Genomic DNA, 22,344 nt, shown 5'->3' with positions numbered 1-22,344 from the left:
TAAATATAATAAAGATTACAAAAACCAATGATCAAAAACTTAATATTAATAATCATTCTTAAGAGTTAAAAATTAGGAATATTTATGTATTTACTTATGTTATAAAACCAAATATCTGATGTGCTGCTTACCTATTTGATTTTACAAAACTACTTGGCTAAAACCAAAAACTTATGTGAGTTATCATTAGTGTTGTTAAACGGCTCGATTTAGCCAATTTAAAATTAAAGACAAGTACGCCTCGTTTCGGTAATAGATGTCCACTTTCTAAAATATATGAGCAAAATCCAGGTGCGTAATGTTTCTTTAGTAATTATTGTAAGAAGCTTAGTTAAATTGGTGGGTCGAGTAGGCTTGAATAAAAACCCAGGAAGGTTTAAGGGGAAAAAACGAAACCCGAGTCAACCTATTTAGCCATAGATCAGACCCAACCCAATGGGCCTCATGAACCTAGCCTCGGTTGGCTGTGTCAACAAGTTCCGGGTTTAGAATGGCTGATATTAGAAAAAAGTTCTAAAATCATTTTAAAATTAGCACTGCATTATATTTTACTCCACAATAAAAAAATAAATAAGAAAATTATTCAAAAATTTGCTTTAAGTTTAGTTAAAAGTTTTTGATGCTAAAAATAAAACTTGGGTATAGTAGGAAATTGGCGCTGCTCTTATATTTTATTCCACAAGTAAAATTTTTAAAATTTTGTTTTAGGTTTAATTAAAAGTTTTTATATTGTAAAGATGTTCTTAAAATATTTGAATTCATAAATAAATTTCTAGTGCCATTATTTTTTAACCCACGCTTAAAATGTAGAAATATTAAAAAATTATAATTTATTTTTTGAGCCCAATAAAAAGGTTCTTGATATTGGAAAGAAGTTCTAAAACCATTGGGGTTAGTATTAAATTAACACTGCTATTATATTTCATTCCACGAGGAAAATGAAATATAAAAAAATTTTTTAAATTTGTTTTAAGCTTAGTAAAAAGTTTTGATGCTAGAAATATCCTCTAAGACGGTTGGGTTTAGTAAAAAAATTGGCATTGCCATTATATTGTAATCCATGGAGAAAAAAATACGAAATTTTTTTAAAAAGTTTTAAGTTTTTTAATATTAATTGTTCTAAAGCCTTTGGATATAGTAATAAATTGGCAATGACATTATAGTGTACTCCACAATGGAATAAAAAATTATTGAAAAATTTAAAAACTTGTTTTAAAGTCTTGTTAAATATTTTCGATATTGAAAAAATGTTCTAAAACATTCAGGTTCATAAAGAAATTTATAATTCCATAATTTTTTTAACACCACGCTTAAAATGTAGAAATATATAAAAAAATTTAATTTATGTTTTGAGACCATTATCATGATATTGTAAAGTAGTTCTAAACTATTGGTGTTAGCATTAAATGAAAATTTTATTGAATTACATATATCACAATGAATTATAATAATGTATTAAATGTATAGTGTGAGGGGAAGTAAATTTATATAAAAATTAAATTAATCTATATCATTCATATTCTTGTATCGGCCCTGGCCCAATCTTTGCTTCACGCAGTCATCTTTTTGCCAATTGGTCATTTTAGAGTCGAGTAAAGCGAAATTAGGATAAACAGGAGATGACCTTTTCTCAAAAGGGGAAACGTCAAATTGTCGCAATTTGAGAGTCAGGACATCTTTATTTTTTATGTAGGGATCTTGGTGATAGTCTAAATAACTGAATGATATCGTTAAATAGTAATAGTAGTGTTTTCAACATATCTTTTTTCACAGATCTTCCCCGAAGTGTGGCGGAAAATTTTCAATATCTTACTATATTAATTACCCCATCTTCAATTTTATAAGAGAGGGTATTTATTTAATTTTATTTATAAAAATGAAAAAAAAAACGTGTTTTTTTTTGGTAAAAATAACCTTTATTTTGTTGTTATTTTTAAAAAACATGTTTTTTTTCCACATCCTTAAATAATGTACTTATCGAATCTTTTGCCTGAGGGGTATGTTTTTTGCCTCGATTTTCGAATATTAGCTTCCATGTCGTATTGGAAATAAGGGACCCTCATTTCTGCGGAAATACATTGTTTTTTTAAGAAAAATAAAATAACATTTCATATAAAATTTTATAATATTTTTTTATATATGATAATTCCATATTACTAGTGTTGATAACCGGCTCGATTTGAGCCGGTTTTTAAAAAACGGTTAAAACGATATTTTATCCAGAAAAAATATTAGGCGAGCCTGAAAATTTATATCACAGGTTGGGCACAAAGGTCTGAAAAATCTATTCGCGAAACCTCGAGGCTTTGGGCAATATTTATCTGACCAAAATAGCGAGTTAGCCATTTTTAAAAAAATCTGCTCAAATCGAGCCGCTAAAACAACACTACATATTTAGAACAACTATTCTAGAGTGGCATTTCGTAAATTGAAAAGACATCTCGTTGAATGATGAGATCAACATAGGGATTAAACAAACCCCCTCGTTTTTTTAGGTTAATGATGCTTACTACCAAGTGAATGTATGGAAATATTCTAAATACCAATCTAATTTGCTAAATACCGACCAAAATTTATTAAAATGTAATAAGACTTATTATTTAATATATTAATATGGAATCACGTGGTCAAGTCCGGCCTCCTATATATTATCCCCCCAAGGATGGAACCACCAAGTTAGAATAAGAAAAAAAACATGACCATTCCCGGGATTTGAACCCGGGACCATGGGATAAGTAAGCCAAGCTCTTGCCTACTAGGCCAATAGAGGCTTTCCAAAAATCACGATTTTTCAAATATATATTATAAATATATTTGGTAGTGCCTATCCAAATGAAAAATAAACAAAATTCAAATTTGATAGGTAGTACCTTAAGGTAGTAAGCATCATTAACCTTTTTTTATCATTTATTACTAAAATCCTCACGCAAAATAATTATTATCCACTCATTTAAATTTACCAATTTTTTTTTAAAAATATCCCAATTAATTGTACCTTTCTCATTTTTGTTAAATTTAAATCAATATATATTCTTTACTAAAATCCTCTAGGGTTAGGGTTAGGGTAAAAAAAAATATTATCTACCTTGTGTTGTTAAACAGCTCGATTTTTTAAGAATGGTTAGAGGTCTCGAGATTACGTTAATAGATGTCCAAACCTTTCTCCCATCTATGATCAAAAATCATCAGGCTTGCTAATGTTTTTTTGGCCAAAATAGTGGGATGGCGTTTTAAGCAATAGAGCGGTTTAACAACACCGTAATTCTACCCATTTCAATTTACCAATTGATTTTTTTTAAAAATATCGCAAAAATCAGCTCCTTTTCTGAATTTTTAGGCCTGTTTTTTTTTGTTTATAAAACATTTATGGTATAAAAAAACAAACAAAAACTAATATTAAATAACTTAATGTTTCGCGAAAAAATATCGGCAAGGAGTCGTCCCATATTGACTGATAAAAATTCAAACCGACCGGGGTAATATGATCCTGAAATCTCCTGTAAAATTCGAGCGTCGAAAAGGTCCTATCTTTTAGAGAATAGCTTTCGTTTTATTTTTTGTTAGTTTGTTTGATTTTGTAAATTTTATATTTTAAAAATAAAACGTTTACAAAATGGTTATTCGCCTTAAATATCCGTTATTACCCGTCCCAGAGTCGGGTTTTACGGGACGGGTTTCCCCGAATTTTTTATAATCATTTTTTCTCCCCCCCCCCCACCCCCTAAAAAAATAAGTGCGAATATGACTTTCTTTTACTTACGAAAAAAATATATAAGATATTAAAGGCCGGGGTTAAAAAAGGGGGCAGGTCTGAATCTTGCTGGGCTATTCTCTAATTTGCTTTCTCTATGTAAATGTATAAATAAAAGTGTGATGGTCGTGTCCTAGGTCGACTTTATACAAAAAAAGCAAAAATAAAATAAAAAGAAAAGAATAAAGTAATAAAAATAGCAATTCCACTAAAATACTTAAAAACAAAACCAAAAAAAATAAATAGGATGTTCCTCGTTCAAAAACTTTATAGCCTATATTAATAAAAAGCAATTGAGTATCCAAAATTAAGCCGACCCTATGACATATCCCATGTTGCTCGATACCGCCATTTTTAAAATTAATTAGAGCCTTATAATTCCTTTCATGGATCCAAACCGAACTTGAACCGAACCGTTAAACCGCTATTTTTTATTGAACCTAAACCTTTAAAAAAATTTATAGCCGAACCTGAACCGAACCGCTAAAATGCCTCTGAACCGGTTCGAGTCTCATAATTTTTTGATTATAAAATAATGTGTAAGTTATTACTAGTAGTATATTGCAAAAATTTTTATTTATATTCAAATTGTTTTAAAAATTATTATCAATCACAAATGATTGATAAACATCAATCATAATTTTTATAAACTTTAGTATATTGCCATTTTACAACATTTTTTATATATTTTAAGCTTATAAATTATAATGCCTAGAAAAAAATTATATCTAATATTATAAATTATTTACATATAGTATTATAAGTAACACATCAAATCTGATATCATACTGGCAATGCCAGCTGCCCAAGTTAGTGTGGAAAAATGTTTTTCAACAATTAAATTTATATTATCTCCTTATAGATGTAATTTGTGTGAAACGAATTTTGAAAATATATTAATTGTGCGGCTTAATAAAAAAAATTTAAGTAATTGTTCATATTAAAATTAATCATTGACATATTTATAAATTAAATATTATTTTATAATGTGCAAATAATAAAAATGAAGGTTTTATTTTAATTATGAAATAAAAAAAAATTTCCTTATACATAATCCTAATGTAGGTTAGATTACAAAAGTGTTATAACCGGTTTTTAGAGGTTAGAACCGAACCGATATTTTTATTTTTTGCGAACCGAACCTGAACCTTCAACCGTTATTTTTATCCGAACCTGAACCGATATTCGTTTCGGATCCCTGTATATTATAATGTCACTTATAAGCTTTTAATAAACCCCAGGTGTGAAAACCAACATATAAAAAATGATATATGATCGATTTCGAATAGATGATAAATATTCGCAGCCTCTCGGTGAGGTTACTCCAAAATAATCAAATTGGATAAATTAAAACACATTTCGATTCAATTTTTTTTATCTTTCATCTATCCTTTTAATTTAAAATAAAAGAAAATGTTTTAAATCTATTCTTGTTTCTATTTATTTCTTTTTTTTTTAAACTAATACTCTTTTTCATTTACCAAGGATTTGACAATTTCTCGGTAGTCATATCCATCCTACCATCCTGAGCATACAAAACGAAGACCATCCTATGGTAACCCGTTCCATGGGGGTAAAAAGGCCGCAAATAATGGCACAGGGTTTCTCCAGCTGATATATCGTTCCCGGGAATATTGCAGCTTTATAATAATAAAAAATTTACGTCACGCATACTAAAAAAGCATCGTACGGGACTATAATGATGTTTAAGATTAATTATGTATTAAATGCCAATCTGAGATTTTTATAAGGTCGGAATCTTATTTTTTTATGCCCTGCCACTTCCTCCTCTACAATATTTTTTTTTTATATAAAAATATTTATTTTTCCAGTCAAAATTTTTGAAATCCCATTATAAAAGAAATCACGAGTTCTACACACGTGATATATTAAAATCAGGCGACTATATAAATATGATAAATATTAAACAAAATAATTTTTTTTTAAAAAAATAAATAATTTTAAATAATAATATGACAAATATGACACTAGTAATAACACATATGCTTTCTGGCAAAACGATTAAGATAATGTCGATGACGTCTTTTTAAATGGAAAGTGAAAACTTTATCGCTTATTGAGAGAGAGCAAATGCTTTAAATTAAAATTAGATACCAACATCATAACATATCTCTCAGTGATACAAACAATAGGTTTTGGGGGGATTGTCTTAAAGAGTTATAAAAAAATAAAGATTTTGTTAATTGATACAAATAATTTTATTTCCTTTATATTTAGACCCGAGGGTAGCGAGTATTATAACTCTTCCATATCATGTATGGTATTATGCATCATAATATACTTTTGTTGATAGCGGCAGCAACTGATAGCATCTTTCTATCAAAGAGACAGGAGTCATTGTAAGGATAAACGATCCTTCTATGACAAAATTTAAGAAAATTATGGAATGTCATCAAGATAGGTGACATAAGAGGGGTTTAAACTTGTAAACACCCCACAGAATATTTTTTTGATTTATCATGTTGTTTTCGTAAATTCCAATTTTTTTTTGAATATTTTTTGACTGCGTATGTTCGCATTTGTAATACTTTTTCTTTTATTCCTTCATTCAACTGTTTGTTTCCCGCGTTATTATGTTTTTTTTTAAATATTATCTTCTTGCTTTTTTGAATAAATTAAATTTATATAAGTAATTTGGAGGGTTTAGATAAAGATCAAAATGGTTATTTGATAATAAAAAAAAATTAAAAAAGAACTTTTTTTTTCTAAGGATTACAAATAGTTTTTTTGGTACGGAAATTATATAGCTTTTGAATATAAAACTAATTATAGGTATTTTTTGCACTGCGCCACAAGAAAAAGTATGTAAGTGTTGTAATATTTATATTATTAAACTGTCAATCATTGTTTTATATATTATGTTATATATTCTAAACTGTCAATCATGATAAAATATAAAATCCTTTATTCGGATATTTCCTATGGACTCAATACTTTGGACTTTGCCTATAGGACAACTACATACCACAAAGACTTTGGACTCCCTTTCCCGATAAACTCCCTCCCCCTAAGGTGTAAATTAAATAACACATTAATATAACCTGAATAAACCAGGTATGAAATTGTCCAGGATTTCAAGCACCAAATGTACCGTTTTAACCCAAACGCTCTAATTACTGTGATGTCTGTAATTGTAACACTTGTAAATCCCAATTTTATTGAATATGTATGAGTATTGAATATTAATAAGTTGATCGAATATATAAAATACAGACTCTATCTCATAATATATATATTATCATGATTGACAGTTTAGAATATATAAAGAAGAGTTAAGCCTGCTAGAGGGTAATGTAGTTCGGGGATATAGATTGGTAATACCTGAAGCTTTAAGGGGGCTAGTGCTGAATATGTTACAAGCGGGTCATCAGGGAGGAAGTAAGATGAAGAGTGATGCAAGAAGATATATATGGTGGCCAAGTATAAATACAGATATTGTGAGAATAGTTCAACATTGTGATACGTGTAACGAGTGGAGGAATGTACCGGGTAGGGATAAGGATGATAGATGGGAGCCAACACAAAGGCTGGGGGAGCGAGTGCATGTGGATTTCTTTGAGTTGGATAGGAGATATTATTTTTTGATAGTGGATGCGTATAGCAAATGGATAGAATTTAGTGGGGTGACGGGATTGACGGCAAAAATAGTAGTAAAAAAGATTAAGGATTTTTGTGGGCGTTATGGAATAATTGAGACCATTGCTTCGGATGGGGGTCCAGCTTTTCAGGGTAAGGGGTTCAAAGAATTCTGTGCCAAAGTGGGGATAATACATCATATGTCTCCGCCGAATTATCCACGGTCAAATGGACGGGCGGAACGAATGGTGGGAATAGTAAAGGGTTGAGAAAAGAAAAATATGGGGAGGGAAAGGCATGGTTATCGCAATTATTTTATAATAATTCAGTAGGTATAAACGGGGCGCCGGCCGAATTATTTTTAGGAAGGGTGACAAGAAGACCGTTGGAATGCATGGAATGGTCCTCACAAGTGGGTGAAAGGGGTAATTATAAAAAATATTGGATGTAAAAAAAAGTGGAAGTAAGGTTAGAAGAAAGGGGAGATAAGGTGATGCGTCACATTAAACAATTAAGAATGCGGGTATAAAAAAGGGAAATAATATAGAAGGGATATGGGAACAAAGGGGATTGTGAGGAAGGTGGTAAAATTGAGTTGATTGAAATTGAGACGATTTTATTTTGGTATAAGGGTATGGTAATATATATTTTGAAGTCTTAATTTGAAGTAAATTAATATTATAGGTGGTGTAATATTTTAAAAGGAAAAGGTGGGGGGGGGGGGGTATAGAAAGTTAATTAAAGGAAATTAGGTTGATGATGTGGGGTAAGTAATACTGATTTTATTAGATTTCTGATTGAGTATAATAAAAATCAATTTTTAAGGTTTTAATCGAAAAGAGAATTAAAAGATTATTAGTAATCGTATAAGAAGAGAAGATAGGAAAATTATTGTAATCTCTCATAAGGGAAGCTTATAATTATCATTAGATAGATTGAAGACATTTTTATGTTATTTTAAATTGATAATTAGTGGTTTAAAGATTATAGTTAATAGTTTTTCTTGTTATAAAAAGTTAAGGAATAGTAAGGAGAAAGGCAGCTGTTTGTATTTTGTTTTTGTGTATAACCTAAATTTCGAGATAAATTTTTAAAGGGAGATATTATAAGTGGTGTAGTATTTTAAAAGGAAAAGGTGGGGGAATAGTATTATTTTAAAAGGAAAATGTGGGGGAATAGAAAATTAATTATTCTTGATAAGTTGTTTTTTTTTGATAATTTTGAGTAGGATTATTTTATGTTTAACGAAATGGAAAATCAAATATGTTACATGCTATTTGTAAGTGGTAATTATTGGTGAATAAGTTTAAAATATATACGAATATTAGAAAGGGATTTATTTGTTTTTTTTTGTAATTAATAATTAGAGTTCATGGGAAATTTGGGAAATGTTTAAATGGTATGAATAATTTTTAGATTGTTTTTAATGTTAATATATTATTTTTGTGGTTATTTATTGGTGATTGTAATTTAAAAAGTTAATTGTAATAATAATTGGTCGAATGTTTTATTTTAAAGAAATTCTGTGGTTTATTTAGGTGGGATTGAAAAATTTGGGAAAGATTTTGAAATTTAATTGGTTGTTGTAATTATTTATGGTGATGAAGAAGAATGGAAGGGAATGTATGTTTTAATATATGATTTGTATATGTATGATTTATATTTGATAGATGTAATTTAAATTAATATTTAATGTGAGATTGTAAATATGTATGTCATTATATACAACTTAGATGGCGGTGTCCAATTAGGGAATGGTTTATAAATATGTTTGGGATGAATGTAGCATTAGATATAAATAGATATATATTTAGTTTAGTTTTGGCGATTATATTATGTATATTAAATATTCACTCTGTTAATAGGATGTAATTGTTAGTGGAAAGAAAGAAATTTAAAAAAAAAGAAGAAATTAAAAAAATATTTAAAAAAAAGAAATTAGAAGATAAAAAAAATAGAAAAAGTATTTTAAAAAAAAAGAAAGAAAAAGAAAAGATAAATTAATAAAGAAAAAGAAGAAAAGATATAATAAAAAAAAGAAAAGAATAGAATAAAAGAAAATGAAAGATGTTAAAAAAAAATAGAAAAAAATATTTTAAAAAAAGAAAGGAATAAAAAATAATAAAAAAAGAAGAAAAAAAAGATATTTTGGGAATTATATATTCAGATGGTTATGGAATTTAGGATGGAGATTGGTCATATTCAGATGGTTATGGAGGTATTTGTTTTGGGAATTGGTCAAATGATTAGGGTATCAGATGGTTATGGAATGTTATGGTATCAGATGGTTATGGAATTTAGGATGGAGATTGGTCATAATCAGATGGTTATGGAGGTATGTTGAAGATTGAATGCATGAAGATTACTGAGAATCAAGAAGGGATGCAAGATGGAATTGAAGGGATGAATAGTAATGGTATAATGACGTATGATATTGGAATGGTCAAATGGGAAGCTGATAAAGATTAGGGAATGATAATATAACAGATGGGATTTGGAATGTTCAAGAGATGATGTGATCGATTATGGGTTAACTGATGGTTTGGGAAGATGTGCAAATGATTATGGGATGTATTGGGGAATGTTTAGATGTATGGGGTGCGAATGGTTATAATGGGGATGGATGATAAATGTGTTAGGTGTGAGATAGAAAGATGTTTGCAAAAGGGGGGAGGTGTTGTAATATTTATATTATAAAACTGTCAATCATTGTATTTTTATATATTATGTTATATATTCTAAACTGTCAATCATGATAATATATATATTATGAGATAGAGTCTGTATTTTATATATTCGGAGGGGGGGGGGGTGATTAAGGAGTAAAGAGGAAGAAGAATTAGTTTTTGTAATTTGTAATTTATTTTTTTTTGTTTTGTTTTCTCTTTTTTTTATAATGTTTTTTGATGTTATTTGTATAATGAGGTGAAAAAAATTATAAATGAAAAAAGAAAAAAAATATAATTCATAGTTAATCAAGAATGGCTTGATTAAGCCAAGATTTGAGGTCTAATTTATTTTGGGAAATATTTATTAAAAATAAATTGCTAACATTACAATTCAAATTCAAACTTAAAAAAAACTCAAGTTTTTATCAATAAATCTCTAAAAAATATTCTCAACATTAAATATCCTTTAATTATCTCTAACTTTAGTCTTTGGAATTTCTGCAATATTCTTCCTCTACATAGACTTCTAACCTACCGCAAATTGGAAATTTTCTGCCATTCCTTTAGACACTCCCATCAAAGCACCATATCTTTCGCTCTTAAACACAAACCTACAAACCAAAAAAATAAAAAAAAATATCACACATATCAAAAATCATGGTTTGGCCATGCCATCAAAATTCTAAGAATAAATAATGTTAGCAATTTATTTTTAATAAATATTTCCCAAAATAAATTAGACCTCAAATCTTGGCTTAATCAAGCCATTCTTGATTAACTATGAATTATATTTTTTTCCTTTTTCTTTTTTTCACTTATAATTTTTTCACCTCATTATACAAATAACATCGAAAAACATTATTAAAAAAAAGAGAAAACAAAACAAAAAAAAAATAAATAAATTACAAAAACTAATTCTTCTTCCTCTTTACTCCTTAATCACCCCCCCCCTTCTTTTCTAATACATATTCCTATCTTATCTTTTATAATAAATAAACATTATTTACAATGTGGATCCTGGCTTATCCACGAGTGGTACCCGTCATCCCACTCAAATTAAACGGGACCCTGACAGTAGGGTAAATTACTGCCAAACAGTGAATGCAAATTCACTGCACTGGAGACGCCCTCTATAGGGTGGTGGAGTGCCCACTTAATTGTGGGATGTCTCCACAGTGTATGATACGATACGATACGATCAACTTATTAATATTCAATACTCATACATATTCAATAAAATTGGGATTTACAAGTGTTACAATTACAGACATCACAGTAATTAGAGCGTTTGGGTTAAAACGGTACATTTGGTGCTCGAAACCCGGGAAAATTTCATACCTGGTTTATTCAGATTATATTAATGTGTTATTTAATTTACACACCTTATTAATTTTAACAGCAATTTTATTATTTTCAAATCAGGGGTTTAGAATTTATTTAATTAAGTTTTTGATCTCATTATTATAAGAGTAGGGATAATCATGTCAAAATTTATTTATTATACTATTAATCAATTGCATATTTTAGCACGAGTGGTAGTATTAGTGCTGTTGATAGTATACTATATAGGGTTTTGGGCAGGAAAGTTAGGTATGAAAAAAGTTTGTGAAGGTGGATGTAATATTGGATTTAGGATGGAAAGAAATGTTGAGATAGAAGGTAAAGGTAGTAATCGAGGAGTGGTAAGAGGATTAAGATGTTTTCGGTGTGGGCAAGAGGGGCATGTAAGTAGGTTTTGTAGGAGTGGGATGGAGATGAGGAATATAGAAGAGTTTAGAAGATGTTTTAGATGTGGGAAGGAGAATCACTTGATTAAAGATTGTCCTGGTAGTCATGAGAAATGAGAGTCATGACTGCAGAAGGGATTGGTGATAATATTAGAGTTTATAATAGTAAAATATAATTATTTTCAGATATTACCAATCTATATCCCCGAACTACATTACCCTCTAGCAGGCTTAACTCTTCTTTTAATAATTCATACCTTTTATCCCTTATATCCCACTCACTTTCTCCCCTTAAACTGCTCATCACTCTACCCAATTCCTCATCCTGACTTGTTGCCCTAACAATTTCTTCCCAACTCACACAATCTTTTACCCCCTTTGCTCTCACCTCATTGACTCGTCCTTGTAGACTACTTTCATCCCCACTCTCTCCCGTATTCCTACTTACTTTACTCCTCTCCTCCCGCTTAATTTGTTCCACCACACATAATCTGGACTTAACGTCAGGCATCCAATTCTCTTTCCCCTTCCTATACCTCAAGTCAATATTGAATGATCCCACCAATAATAACCATTGTTGTAACCTATCTGATAACATTAATTCTTGATTATCTTTCCTCACTAAACCCACCAACGGCTTATGATCTGTATATGCTACAAAACGTCTACCTATCAAATATTCTCTACATTTTACTAACCCCACTTTATCGCTAACGCCTCCTTCTCAATCACTGAATAATTCCTCTCAGCTTCACTTAATGCACTTGAAAAGTATAATATTGGACGCTCTCTACCTTCTATTATATGTAATAATCCACCCCCTATTCCCTCTTTCGACGCATCCACTGCCAAAACCACCTCATACTCTTCATTAAAACCTACCAAAATAGGATTCTTACCTATCTCCCCTTTTAATTCCTGAAAACTTTTCTCCTGCCTTTCCGCCCATTCAAACCTACTATTTTTCTTAAGTAATTCATACAACGGTCCTGCTATTCCCGCAAAATCCTTAATAAATCGATGATGATAATTCACCATCCCTAAAAAAGATTGTAACTCAACCTTATTCTTTGGCTCACGCATTCTAAGGATACTGTCAACATTTTTATTAACCGGCATAATCTCAGATCCCTTTATCATATGCCCTAAATATTCAATCTCCTGGACCCCAAATATGCTTTTCTTAACATTTGCCCTCAATCCTCTCTCTACAATTCTTGCTAACACCCTCTCCAATCTTTTATTATGTTCATCCCTTGTCCTACCCACTATTAACACATCATCCAAATAATAAAACACTCCCTTAATCCCTGCAAACACCTCTGACATGGCTTTTTGAAACACCGGTGCTGACAAAATTAACCCGAACGGTAACCTTAAAAAATTGAACAAACCTTTCGGCATATTTATTGTCAACATATTACTCATCTCCTTATTCACCCTTAACTGTAAATACGCGTTGCTAAAATCTATCTTTGAAAATCATCTAGCCCCTCCCAAACTAGCCAATATCTCCTCCACCCTTAGCAATGGATACTTCACCTCTACTAACCCCGGATTCAGAGTTATTCTAAAATCCGCACACAAGCGTAACTTGCCATCCGCCTTACGAACAGGTACCAAAGGAGTAGCCCACTCACTATGCACCACCGGTATTATTATTCCCTCTTCCTTCCACCTATCTAACTCCTTACTAATCTCCTCACGCCATTGGAAAGGTATCCTCCTCGACACTAAGAACCTTGGCATGTAATCCTTCTTTACTTTCATACTAACCTCAAAATCCTTCAACGTCCCCAACCTCTCTTAAAATATCACCCTATATTTCTCCAACATTCCCTTAATTTCTCCTTTCTCATTTTCCTCCAACTCACTTTTCTCTGTCATCACTTCCTCCCTACCCTTCACCCCCTGCACTGAATCCTCACCAACTACTTTTATAAATTCCTCTCCCCTTACAACCCCCATATCCTTAAATTTACCCCACCATCTATACAATGGCCCCACCCAGCATAAATTATCCCAACCCAGTATTATTTCGTCTAACCCCTGAACTACACAAAACTCAATAAAATTATTCACCCCTGGTATCTGTATATATAACTCCCCCTTATTTATCACGCTCTGTCCATTTAACAAATACCCTACCCTATCCGATTCTTTCAACTCTTTTCCTGGCCAACGAGCCAACAGTAAGTATCTATAAATTTTTTATCTATATAATTAAAAATTCAGCTTTCATTCGATAAAAAAGTTTTAATAAAAAACATTTATGACCCTCTCCCCCTGGACTAATCTCGCCAGTTAAGACCATAAGACCAAGAGTATCAAGACAATCATTATATAGTCAAAGAATATTTTAATTAGCTTTCACGTGATATTATAGAATTTTTTTTCGTTGATAAAACTATTCAACACCACCCTCTCCCCAACTCAGCCCTAGATTCGCCAAAGGGAGAGATGTTGACTTTCAAATGGGTTATAGATCTTTTAATTAGCAATCGATGCTATATATATTGCCATATTTTCTTTCATAAGACCAATGAAAAAAAACATTTATAATATATTAAGCAAAACGCGTTATACGTCATAACGATTTAAATAATTGTACTAATACCGACATTGATAACCGCGATGAATAGTATATTTACTTATCACATGAAAATATTTATAAATTCTGAAAAACTTGCATTTAGAAAGAAAAAAAAATACTATTACGCCATCTAATGGATATTAGTTCATTAAAATTTGCATAAATCTAAAATTATCTCTACAAAATAAAAATAAATGGACATGTCCTTGTATCCTAAATATGAAATTATATAATATGATTATTGTTTAGAGGTATATATTTAAACTTGACTATTCCATAAAATAATTAATTTTTAGACTTCAAGACATTTTTACCATGATTAAGGTAAATTTTAAAAATAATGTATAAGATAGACACGCCATATTTAGCTCGCAGACTAGATTAAACGATAAATTATTTGAAAAACTAATTATATTTATAAAATAATGATTTATTTTAAAAAATTTTTGTATTAAACTTTAAAAATTTATCATCGAAGGTTAAAAGATATTTATTGATTTCAAATTGTACTTTTATTAAGTATTCATTTATTAATGATTAGTAAAGATAAGATTAAAATGTATATAAAAAAACTGTAATTTAGAAATATCTATTTCAAAGTATTCTTCCTTATCTTATTCAGATGGTTGTGAAATTGCTTAACTTGGGTCAGCTCCGATGCGACTTAGCCAAACCTATAGCCTAAAAATAAATAGACTTAAATCTCTAAGTTTGAGACTCAAAGTAAAGATTGAGACAAAATTTTTTGGCTAAGCCGTTTTAAAGTTTGCTAAAGAGAGGCGATTTAACAACACTAAGGCCCATTGAAGTTTCTTGTAGTATCAGTATTCATAATGTATTTGGATGATATAAATTTTTTATTATGAGTTGGTGGTATAATATCCGAGGAAAGCTACCCTAAACTATATGAAATAAATAAAAAAATCAAATCAAAGCTTACATATGCCAATGCAGATATTCGGCCTTTGAAATCGTCATATGAGCATCTAAACTGGTGAGAATCAGGGTGTAGTATTCGTCGGGTTCTGATGCGAATGTAACATCAGGTGCATCGGCTGCCTGTAATATTTAAAAACAGCCAACATATACATCATCGAAATAATAAATCTATAAGTGAGGTTTTAACAAACCTTTGGTCCCCTATTTTCTTCGAGTGGTGCTCAAACCGAACTTATTTCTTATAAAAAATGAATTATGAGAAATAGACATATTTAATGTATGCTAGGCGACTACTAAGTTAGACCTAGAATGAAAATTGCCGTAGTTAGACGCTATTAATGTGATATTTAAGGTTTAAAGTATCTACATTTTAGTTTAAATTCCCGATGACGGTATTTCAATATATGCATACCCCCTTAGTCACATTTTAATGGATAAAGCAACAGTTTAGATTTGCGTTAATATCATGGGGTTAAGGTTAACTACTCATTCAGATTTAGCGCGAATTTGCCGTACAAAATATATTGTATTTTTATTTTTCGTCAAAAAATGGCTGTAAATGTGAATTGAGGAGTAAAAGGTTAGTAAAAAGAATAACATCGAAATAAATGCCACAAAGCAACGAAGATAAAAAAAATTTGGCCATTTTTTACAAGTAAATTTTGAGCGACAAAACGTCTTATAATACTTTTATAGAAATATAAATAAAATAAGCTGAGTGTTCATTTTTCAAGGTAAAACAAATCCCGCCAATATAAGATTAGGGCCGGAAACACGTGATATAATCACGTCACGCCCAATTAAATAGAAAGCGAATTGTAATGATAAAAAGGTTATAGACCTTTAAAGAGTATTGAGCAATAAATGTTAAATAATTTTTTAAAAAAAATAGGGAATACGTGTTGACATTTTTTAAGGTTCGCCGTTGCCTAGCTCAGGCTTAACAGATTTTAAACTGGGGATACCTTTAACTATGTACATTAGATAAATATTAGGGATGTACCGATATTTTATAATCGGATCGATATTTCACCCATTTTAAAATATCGGTTATCGGTTAAAATTTTCCGATCCGATCCGATAAAAAAATGGCGTTTTTTTAACAAAAAAAATAAAATGTTTATAAAAAGAAAATTAAATCTAAAATATCATTTATTTTTATAAAATAAAATAAAATCGATCGAAATCCATTTATTATATATTTAAATGACATATGTTATATTATAGTTAAATTATAAATATTATACTAATAAAAAGCATATTAAGCCATTGATATATCTTTACAGTATACTAAACTAGACATAATACCGGATCGGTAATCGGCCGATATTAATTGAATATCGGGAATATCGGATCGGCCTCCAATAAGTGGTATCAGTACATCCCTTAGTAAATATTGTACAAATTATCGTTACCAAGCCAAAATAAACCTCTTGCAAAAATTTAAGGGGCTTGACAATTCAAGCATGAAAAATCTTTTTAGGGCTGGGTCGGAAAATTTATGCCTAAAAATGCTAAGACAGGGATTCTCGTAATACGGAACTCAACTTTTTTACGGAAAACAAAATGAGTGATGGGCTCACGTGATAGAAATCCCTCTTATCGATAAAATAATAGTGTTTAAAAGGGGTGTTTCAAAAAATGGGATGGGTATTTCCCCCAGGGATGGCCAGTTATTAATGCCTCCCCTCAAAAAAAGAGACAAAAAATATAATTTCCAAAGCAATAAAATAAAATAAGATCCTAATCTTTTAGAAATTGTAGATAACATTTCCCTTGGAAAATTAAAATTTTAATGTAGATATTTTTTTCTTGAATTTCAAGTCTAATATATTTGTAATTATTCCTATTTGAAACTAAATTTACGATACGCTTGTTTCTTTATATTTTTATATAGCTGTTTAACCTAAATGACTTATAGGCCTATTAAATATCAATTTTTTCGAAAAATGACGAAGCAGAGCCACTTTGAGACCCTATATCTTCGGTTCCAGTAGAGTTAGAGGGGGGGCTAATATGTTTGATTCGTCAATTACAACCACTTTATTAACTTACACACCAAATTTTAGCAAAATCTGAGATGTTCGGGTTGTAAAGTGATTGATTTGATATGGAATGACCCGTAATTGTTTTTGGAAAAAATAATAATATTGACCTCTAAGGAGGTGAGAATGTTTCCTCTGTACACCGGTACACAAGTGTCTTGAAGATTGTGGGTTATCTTCAATGGCTTCACGGGGTAAAAATATGCCAGATCATAGAGGTCAGACATTATGTTGTAATGGTTAGCCAAATTTAGCAGCTGTTCTGGACCGATTGTCTTATGCCATTCATCCTCAGCCTCTTTCACATTCATTCTATCTATATATTATAATCAGAGTTTAGCAACCTGGATATAAAAAAAATTAGGAATCTAGTTCCGGTTCCAAATATTTCTAGAAAAATGGCGGCTCCCAGTTTTCTAAAATTTTGAAAAGTGTGAGTTCTGGATCTCGTTTTCTAAATTGGACGGGTTCTAAATATTACAGGTTCTATAAATTTTAAGAGGGTTTCGACCCAGATGTAAAAATTTCTATGAAGGGTAAAGAGGGGGAAGGGGGGGGGGTTGTAAATTTTTTTAAAGAAAATTTAATGTTTAAAATATTAAATTAATGTATCAATTTGTAGAATATTCGAATGTGGGGTGAGAGCCCTACTGTCACCATAAAGTTGGTGCTCATGTTTCATCATATGGCTCTGATTACTAAGTTTTTTTCCCCCAGTTATGAGAATTATTTAAGAAAATTGAAATAATGTTAATTTCTTCAGCAGATATATTCATAGATAATGGCTATATCTCAATGCCAAAAATTTAATTTCCAAAGATGAATTATACATCAATATCCCTCTATGAAAAATTCTTTAATATAGTTATATTTAAATCTAACCTTTGGGCCACTCAATTGACTTAATGATGACCAAATACAATTATAAAAAAATATTTTATATGTGTAAATATGGCCTCAAAAAAGTTGTTCAAATCTAAAGGCATAAAAATCTTAAGTCTACAAAAAGAATATCCTTTAAATGTGGAATCTTTATCCTAATGGACATAAGCAGAGTCATATTTGTGAATCCTATAAACCATACATTTTATTTAAGGTCTTCTCCAACAAAATAACAGGTTTTTAAACAAGCAAAAAGATTTATAGCCAATAAGGTGAAAATATAAGAATAAATATTAATTCTGGTCAATTGACGATAGAATTTATAATATATTTGCTTAATATTTATTTCATAAGTTAATCAACATTTTTTTGAGGTTTATGATATTTACTTTCCAGATTCTATTAAAGAGATATAATATTACAATGTTTTTCTTCAAATAATAAAAAAAAGCTAAAATATATCATCTTATTGTAATTATTTTTATCAAATAAATAAAATTTTAAAATGTATATTTGATCCATTAGAATAGTTCCTCTGCTGCACCAAAGCATCTATCTAATGCCTACATAAAATAAAAATGGATATGGGTTTGGGTGGTATTATTATGAATATTTATATTTAGAATTCAAGTTTCTTCTTTCAATAGTCACAATGATAAAAAAAGCCAATTTTAACCTTGGAAATACTTTTCCATAACCATTATTTTTATTTAGTCAGGGATGGGCTTTTATTTTTTTTTAGTTGCTTTGCCTCATGCATGTAGGTAATGAAAGCCTGCATAAAAATTGTGGACAAGCTTCTCACTTTGGTTACCCCTAATTTCTTACCTATTAGATGGGATTTGAAAGTAAAGCTATGCTATTTTATATAAGAGTTATTAGGCTTACTATGGCATATAACAAATAAAAATTAATCTAATTTATATCCTAAAAACACATATAAAATTATTTTTTTATGTGCTTAAAATATTATAATATTAGATAAATATATCATACCTTTATCAAGAAAAAGTAAAATTTATCAAAATATTACAAGTCCTTAGCCTGGCCTGTTCTTCCATTTTAGGATCTTTTTTAATTGACCTGACCATGTTAGATCTTTTTATGGCAACATCTTTGCTAATTTTTGTAGTATATTTCAATCCAATATTGACTTTATCATATAATTCATCATGAATTTCCTGAGCTAAAATATTTTGATAAAGTAAAGATGAACATATTAAATCTCGAAATAAGAAATTAAATATTTTTTTAGGATTTAATAAAATAAATCAATATAAGGTGAGCAATGGTGCAAATTTGTGGCTTCGTCTAATATAAAGGTTTACATGCAAAATTTTATAATGTAGCATTTAAGAATTTATAAGGATCATAATCATTTTAAATATTAAACCTTTTAATTTTTCTTTTAACGTAGGTAGTTCTAAAGGGTGGATTTGGAGAATATGTTTAGGCGGCATGCAATAACTGCGATAAGGTGTTATAACTTGGATAAATCTCTTCAGCATTTTTTCAAAAAAAATAAAAATCACATTTGTGATAGGTGATTTATTTAAATTATATGCAAGTGCTTTACCTAATCTTGATGCGATGTGTAATTCTATGATAAATAACAAATGTAATTTCTAAAATGGTAATTTGCACTTACTCAATATTTTGGCTAAAGGGGAAATCAAGATCTTACTGAAAAAAATAAAAGGGGACAACACGTCTAGATTAATCCTTAGCTTGAAATACTTTTTATTCCATAACCTAATAGGAAATTATATTTTATCGTTTGAGAGATGTGTGAAAAATATTTTTCAACGAAGTTATACATATTAAAAATTGTGCTAAGATATACTCGGCCAGTCTGTTAACCCAATCCGCCTACCAGCTGTGCTGATTTTTTTCGAAAAATTAGAAAAGTCCTGATCGTGATCAGGTCAAATATCTTTCTTAATTTAACGCGGGCTGGAAAATTTGTGCATAATAAATTTTCAGGCAAGACCGGACAATTTATGTATGAAATATTTAGGCAGGACCTCGCTAATCTCTAGATTTTCCTAAAATTTTAATAGGCCTGTAAGGGTATTAATTTTAATACATTTTTGAATTTCAAGCTAATATTTAGAATAATACTATTTAAAAATAAATTATAATATACTATATCTGGGCTTCGAAAGGGCTGAGCACGGCTGTGTAGAGGAAGGGGCAGCTGGTCATCCGCTCCGGCCCGCAGAAAATCTATAATTTAAGAGTTTCCAAATTTTATAATTTTACTTTATTTTTATTAGCTATTGAAAAATAAAAAAATTTTATAAACTACATAAAACTTAAGCAAGGATTAATCTTTTATTGTAAAAATGAATTTTGAAAAAATTGGTTGACATATCTAGCCATATGATATGTCTTATAAGGAACAAAAAATTTAATTTATATTTTAGTTCATTTATTTTTTAGTAAAGAAATTTAATTTTTTTTATCGAAATTTGATATAATATTATTCGGCCACATTAGTTAAATTAAGAGTAGTGAAGTTCATAATCATTACCTTGGAAATCAAATTCAAAATGAAATTTATTAACTTTATAGGGGACAAAATCGTAGAAAAAAAAATTGTTGATACTATTAAAAACTCATTTTTTCCCATAATATTAGACTGCGCACCAAATATAAACCACCAACTAGGGGTTCTAACCGAACCCGAAGAAGAAAACCCGGGTTTTTGGAAGAAAATTTTGAGCCCGAACCGAACCTGAACCTCGTTTATAAAATTTTCAAAACTCCGAACCGAATCTGGGAATCTTTGAACCCGGGTTTGGTGTATTGTTTAAATTAATATAAGATATTAGTATAATTGTAAATACATATATTAAATTTACATGACTTTTAATAATATTTTCAAATTTCCAATAAGTGAAGTGTTAATAAATTTTAAACAATTTAATTCATTTACTCTATTTTTAAATTAATTCTCAAAGATTCCTATTGGATTATTAATAAATTTTAAACAATTAAATTTGCGCTATTTATTTTTAATTTTTAACTTATTCTCAAAGATTATTAATTAGAGGAAAATGAAAGTGAACAAGTCAAAAAATTTACATTAGATATTGTTAATTTAAAGAAATACGTCTAAATAAAAATTTTTTAAATCTACACATGACTATACTTTGTATTCTTAAACTATATTTTGCCTATAAATAAAATAATAAATTAATTTTTTTTCTACAAAATTTATGTAGTTTGTTAATTATGATTTAAATATAGAATATATTTTTTTTATCAATACAAAAATTCTTAAACTCGAGCTGAACCCGGGACCAAAACCGGGTTCAAAAATATTTATCTGAACCGAACCAACCTAGTTTTTTTAACCTTAAACCGAACCCGGGCAAGTGCCGGGTTCGCATCCCTGTAAAATTCCGTTAAAATAAAAACAAATTTAGGTCATGCAACAGTAAACAGATGTAAATCAAGATTAAAGAAACAACAAGAATTTAAATTGTATGCATCAAATCGAGACAAATATTCATGAAAGAAACTATATTAGAATTATCTAATAAGTGGAGACCCAAAATGTTAATGGATCTTTGTCCCTCGTAAATGTGCTTTTTGAGCCCATGGATTTTATTGCAATTTTAATCCATTCTTTATTTGTTTAAATTGTTCACTCATTTTTTCCATTACTTTTATCAATAAAGTAGTTGCAATAATACACATCATTTTTATAAATATTAGCGGCTAAAAGGAGCATCACAGGAAAGCTCACCCTTCCCCCGGTGTAGCTCATCCTTTCCTAAACATATTTTTTCTGAAAAATCAATATTGTTAAATAAAAGTATAATTTTTTTTAAATATTATTTTTATAAAAATAGAATAAAAGTAAATAAGTGGAATAAACCGATACATTATTTATTAATTAACAAGTAGTTTTAATTTTAATTGATGTTTGCCTTTTAAAGCCTCGCATGCTCCCCTACTAATAGAGACGTATCCGAAAAAACGAATGATCTCAAAATGCTGCACAGAAACCTGTTTATTGGCTAAAGAATTAAAACAATTCATTTTTGGCGAGTCTTGTTGTCTGGTTTGTAATATTAACCCATATAAATTTAGTAAGTGCAAAATTACAATATTGAATTGGAAAGAGAGAGCC

The 22,344-nt window shown here is 29.6% G+C and overlaps 1 protein-coding gene across 4 annotated transcripts; it reads right to left on the bottom strand.

Moving 5' to 3' along the window:
• Positions 1-1,402: 1,402 nt before the first annotated feature.
• LOC135923919 (large ribosomal subunit protein mL38-like) lies at positions 1,403-20,454 on the bottom strand. Of its 4 annotated transcripts, XM_065458929.1 has the most exons (9): positions 20,350-20,454; positions 19,597-19,702; positions 19,237-19,389; positions 17,432-17,637; positions 15,278-15,396; positions 5,233-5,391; positions 3,406-3,542; positions 1,975-2,065; positions 1,403-1,717 (listed from the first exon to the last, which is right to left on the bottom strand). In XM_065458929.1, the coding sequence occupies exons 2-9, from the start codon at positions 19,661-19,663 to the stop codon at positions 1,501-1,503; spliced, it is 1,149 nt and encodes a 382-aa protein (XP_065315001.1). In that variant the 5' UTR covers positions 19,664-19,702; positions 20,350-20,454; the 3' UTR covers positions 1,403-1,500. The 4 variants fall into 4 exon arrangements, with proteins under 4 accessions (XP_065315001.1, XP_065315000.1, XP_065315002.1 ...); XM_065458928.1 differs by lacking the exon at positions 20,350-20,454 and having other exon boundaries at positions 19,597-19,771; XM_065458930.1 differs by lacking the exon at positions 20,350-20,454 and having other exon boundaries at positions 1,511-1,676; positions 19,597-19,771.
• Positions 20,455-22,344: the final 1,890 nt, after the last annotated feature.

Source organism: Gordionus sp. m RMFG-2023, chromosome 2 (genome assembly GCF_954871325.1).
Source record: "Gordionus sp. m RMFG-2023 chromosome 2, tfGorSpeb1-WG-v2, whole genome shotgun sequence".
In the NCBI taxonomy this organism is placed as follows: Eukaryota; Metazoa; Nematomorpha; class Gordioida; order Chordodea; family Parachordodidae; genus Gordionus; species Gordionus sp. m RMFG-2023.
This window is presented reverse-complemented; position numbering and strand designations above follow the sequence as displayed.

Excerpts from the sequence above, each read along its gene's own strand:
- LOC135923919 (XM_065458928.1), bottom strand. The coding sequence starts at position 19,711 with ATGCTGAAGAGATTTATCCAAGTTATAACACCTTATCGCAGTTATTGC. Across the intron at positions 3,543-5,232 it reads GAGAAATTGTCAAATCCTTG|CTATTCTCTAAAAGATAGGA; the intron begins GTAAATGAAAAA and ends ATAAAACGAAAG. Across the intron at positions 1,718-1,974 it reads TCAGGCAAAAGATTCGATAA|TTATTTAGACTATCACCAAG; the intron begins GTACATTATTTA and ends GATATCATTCAG.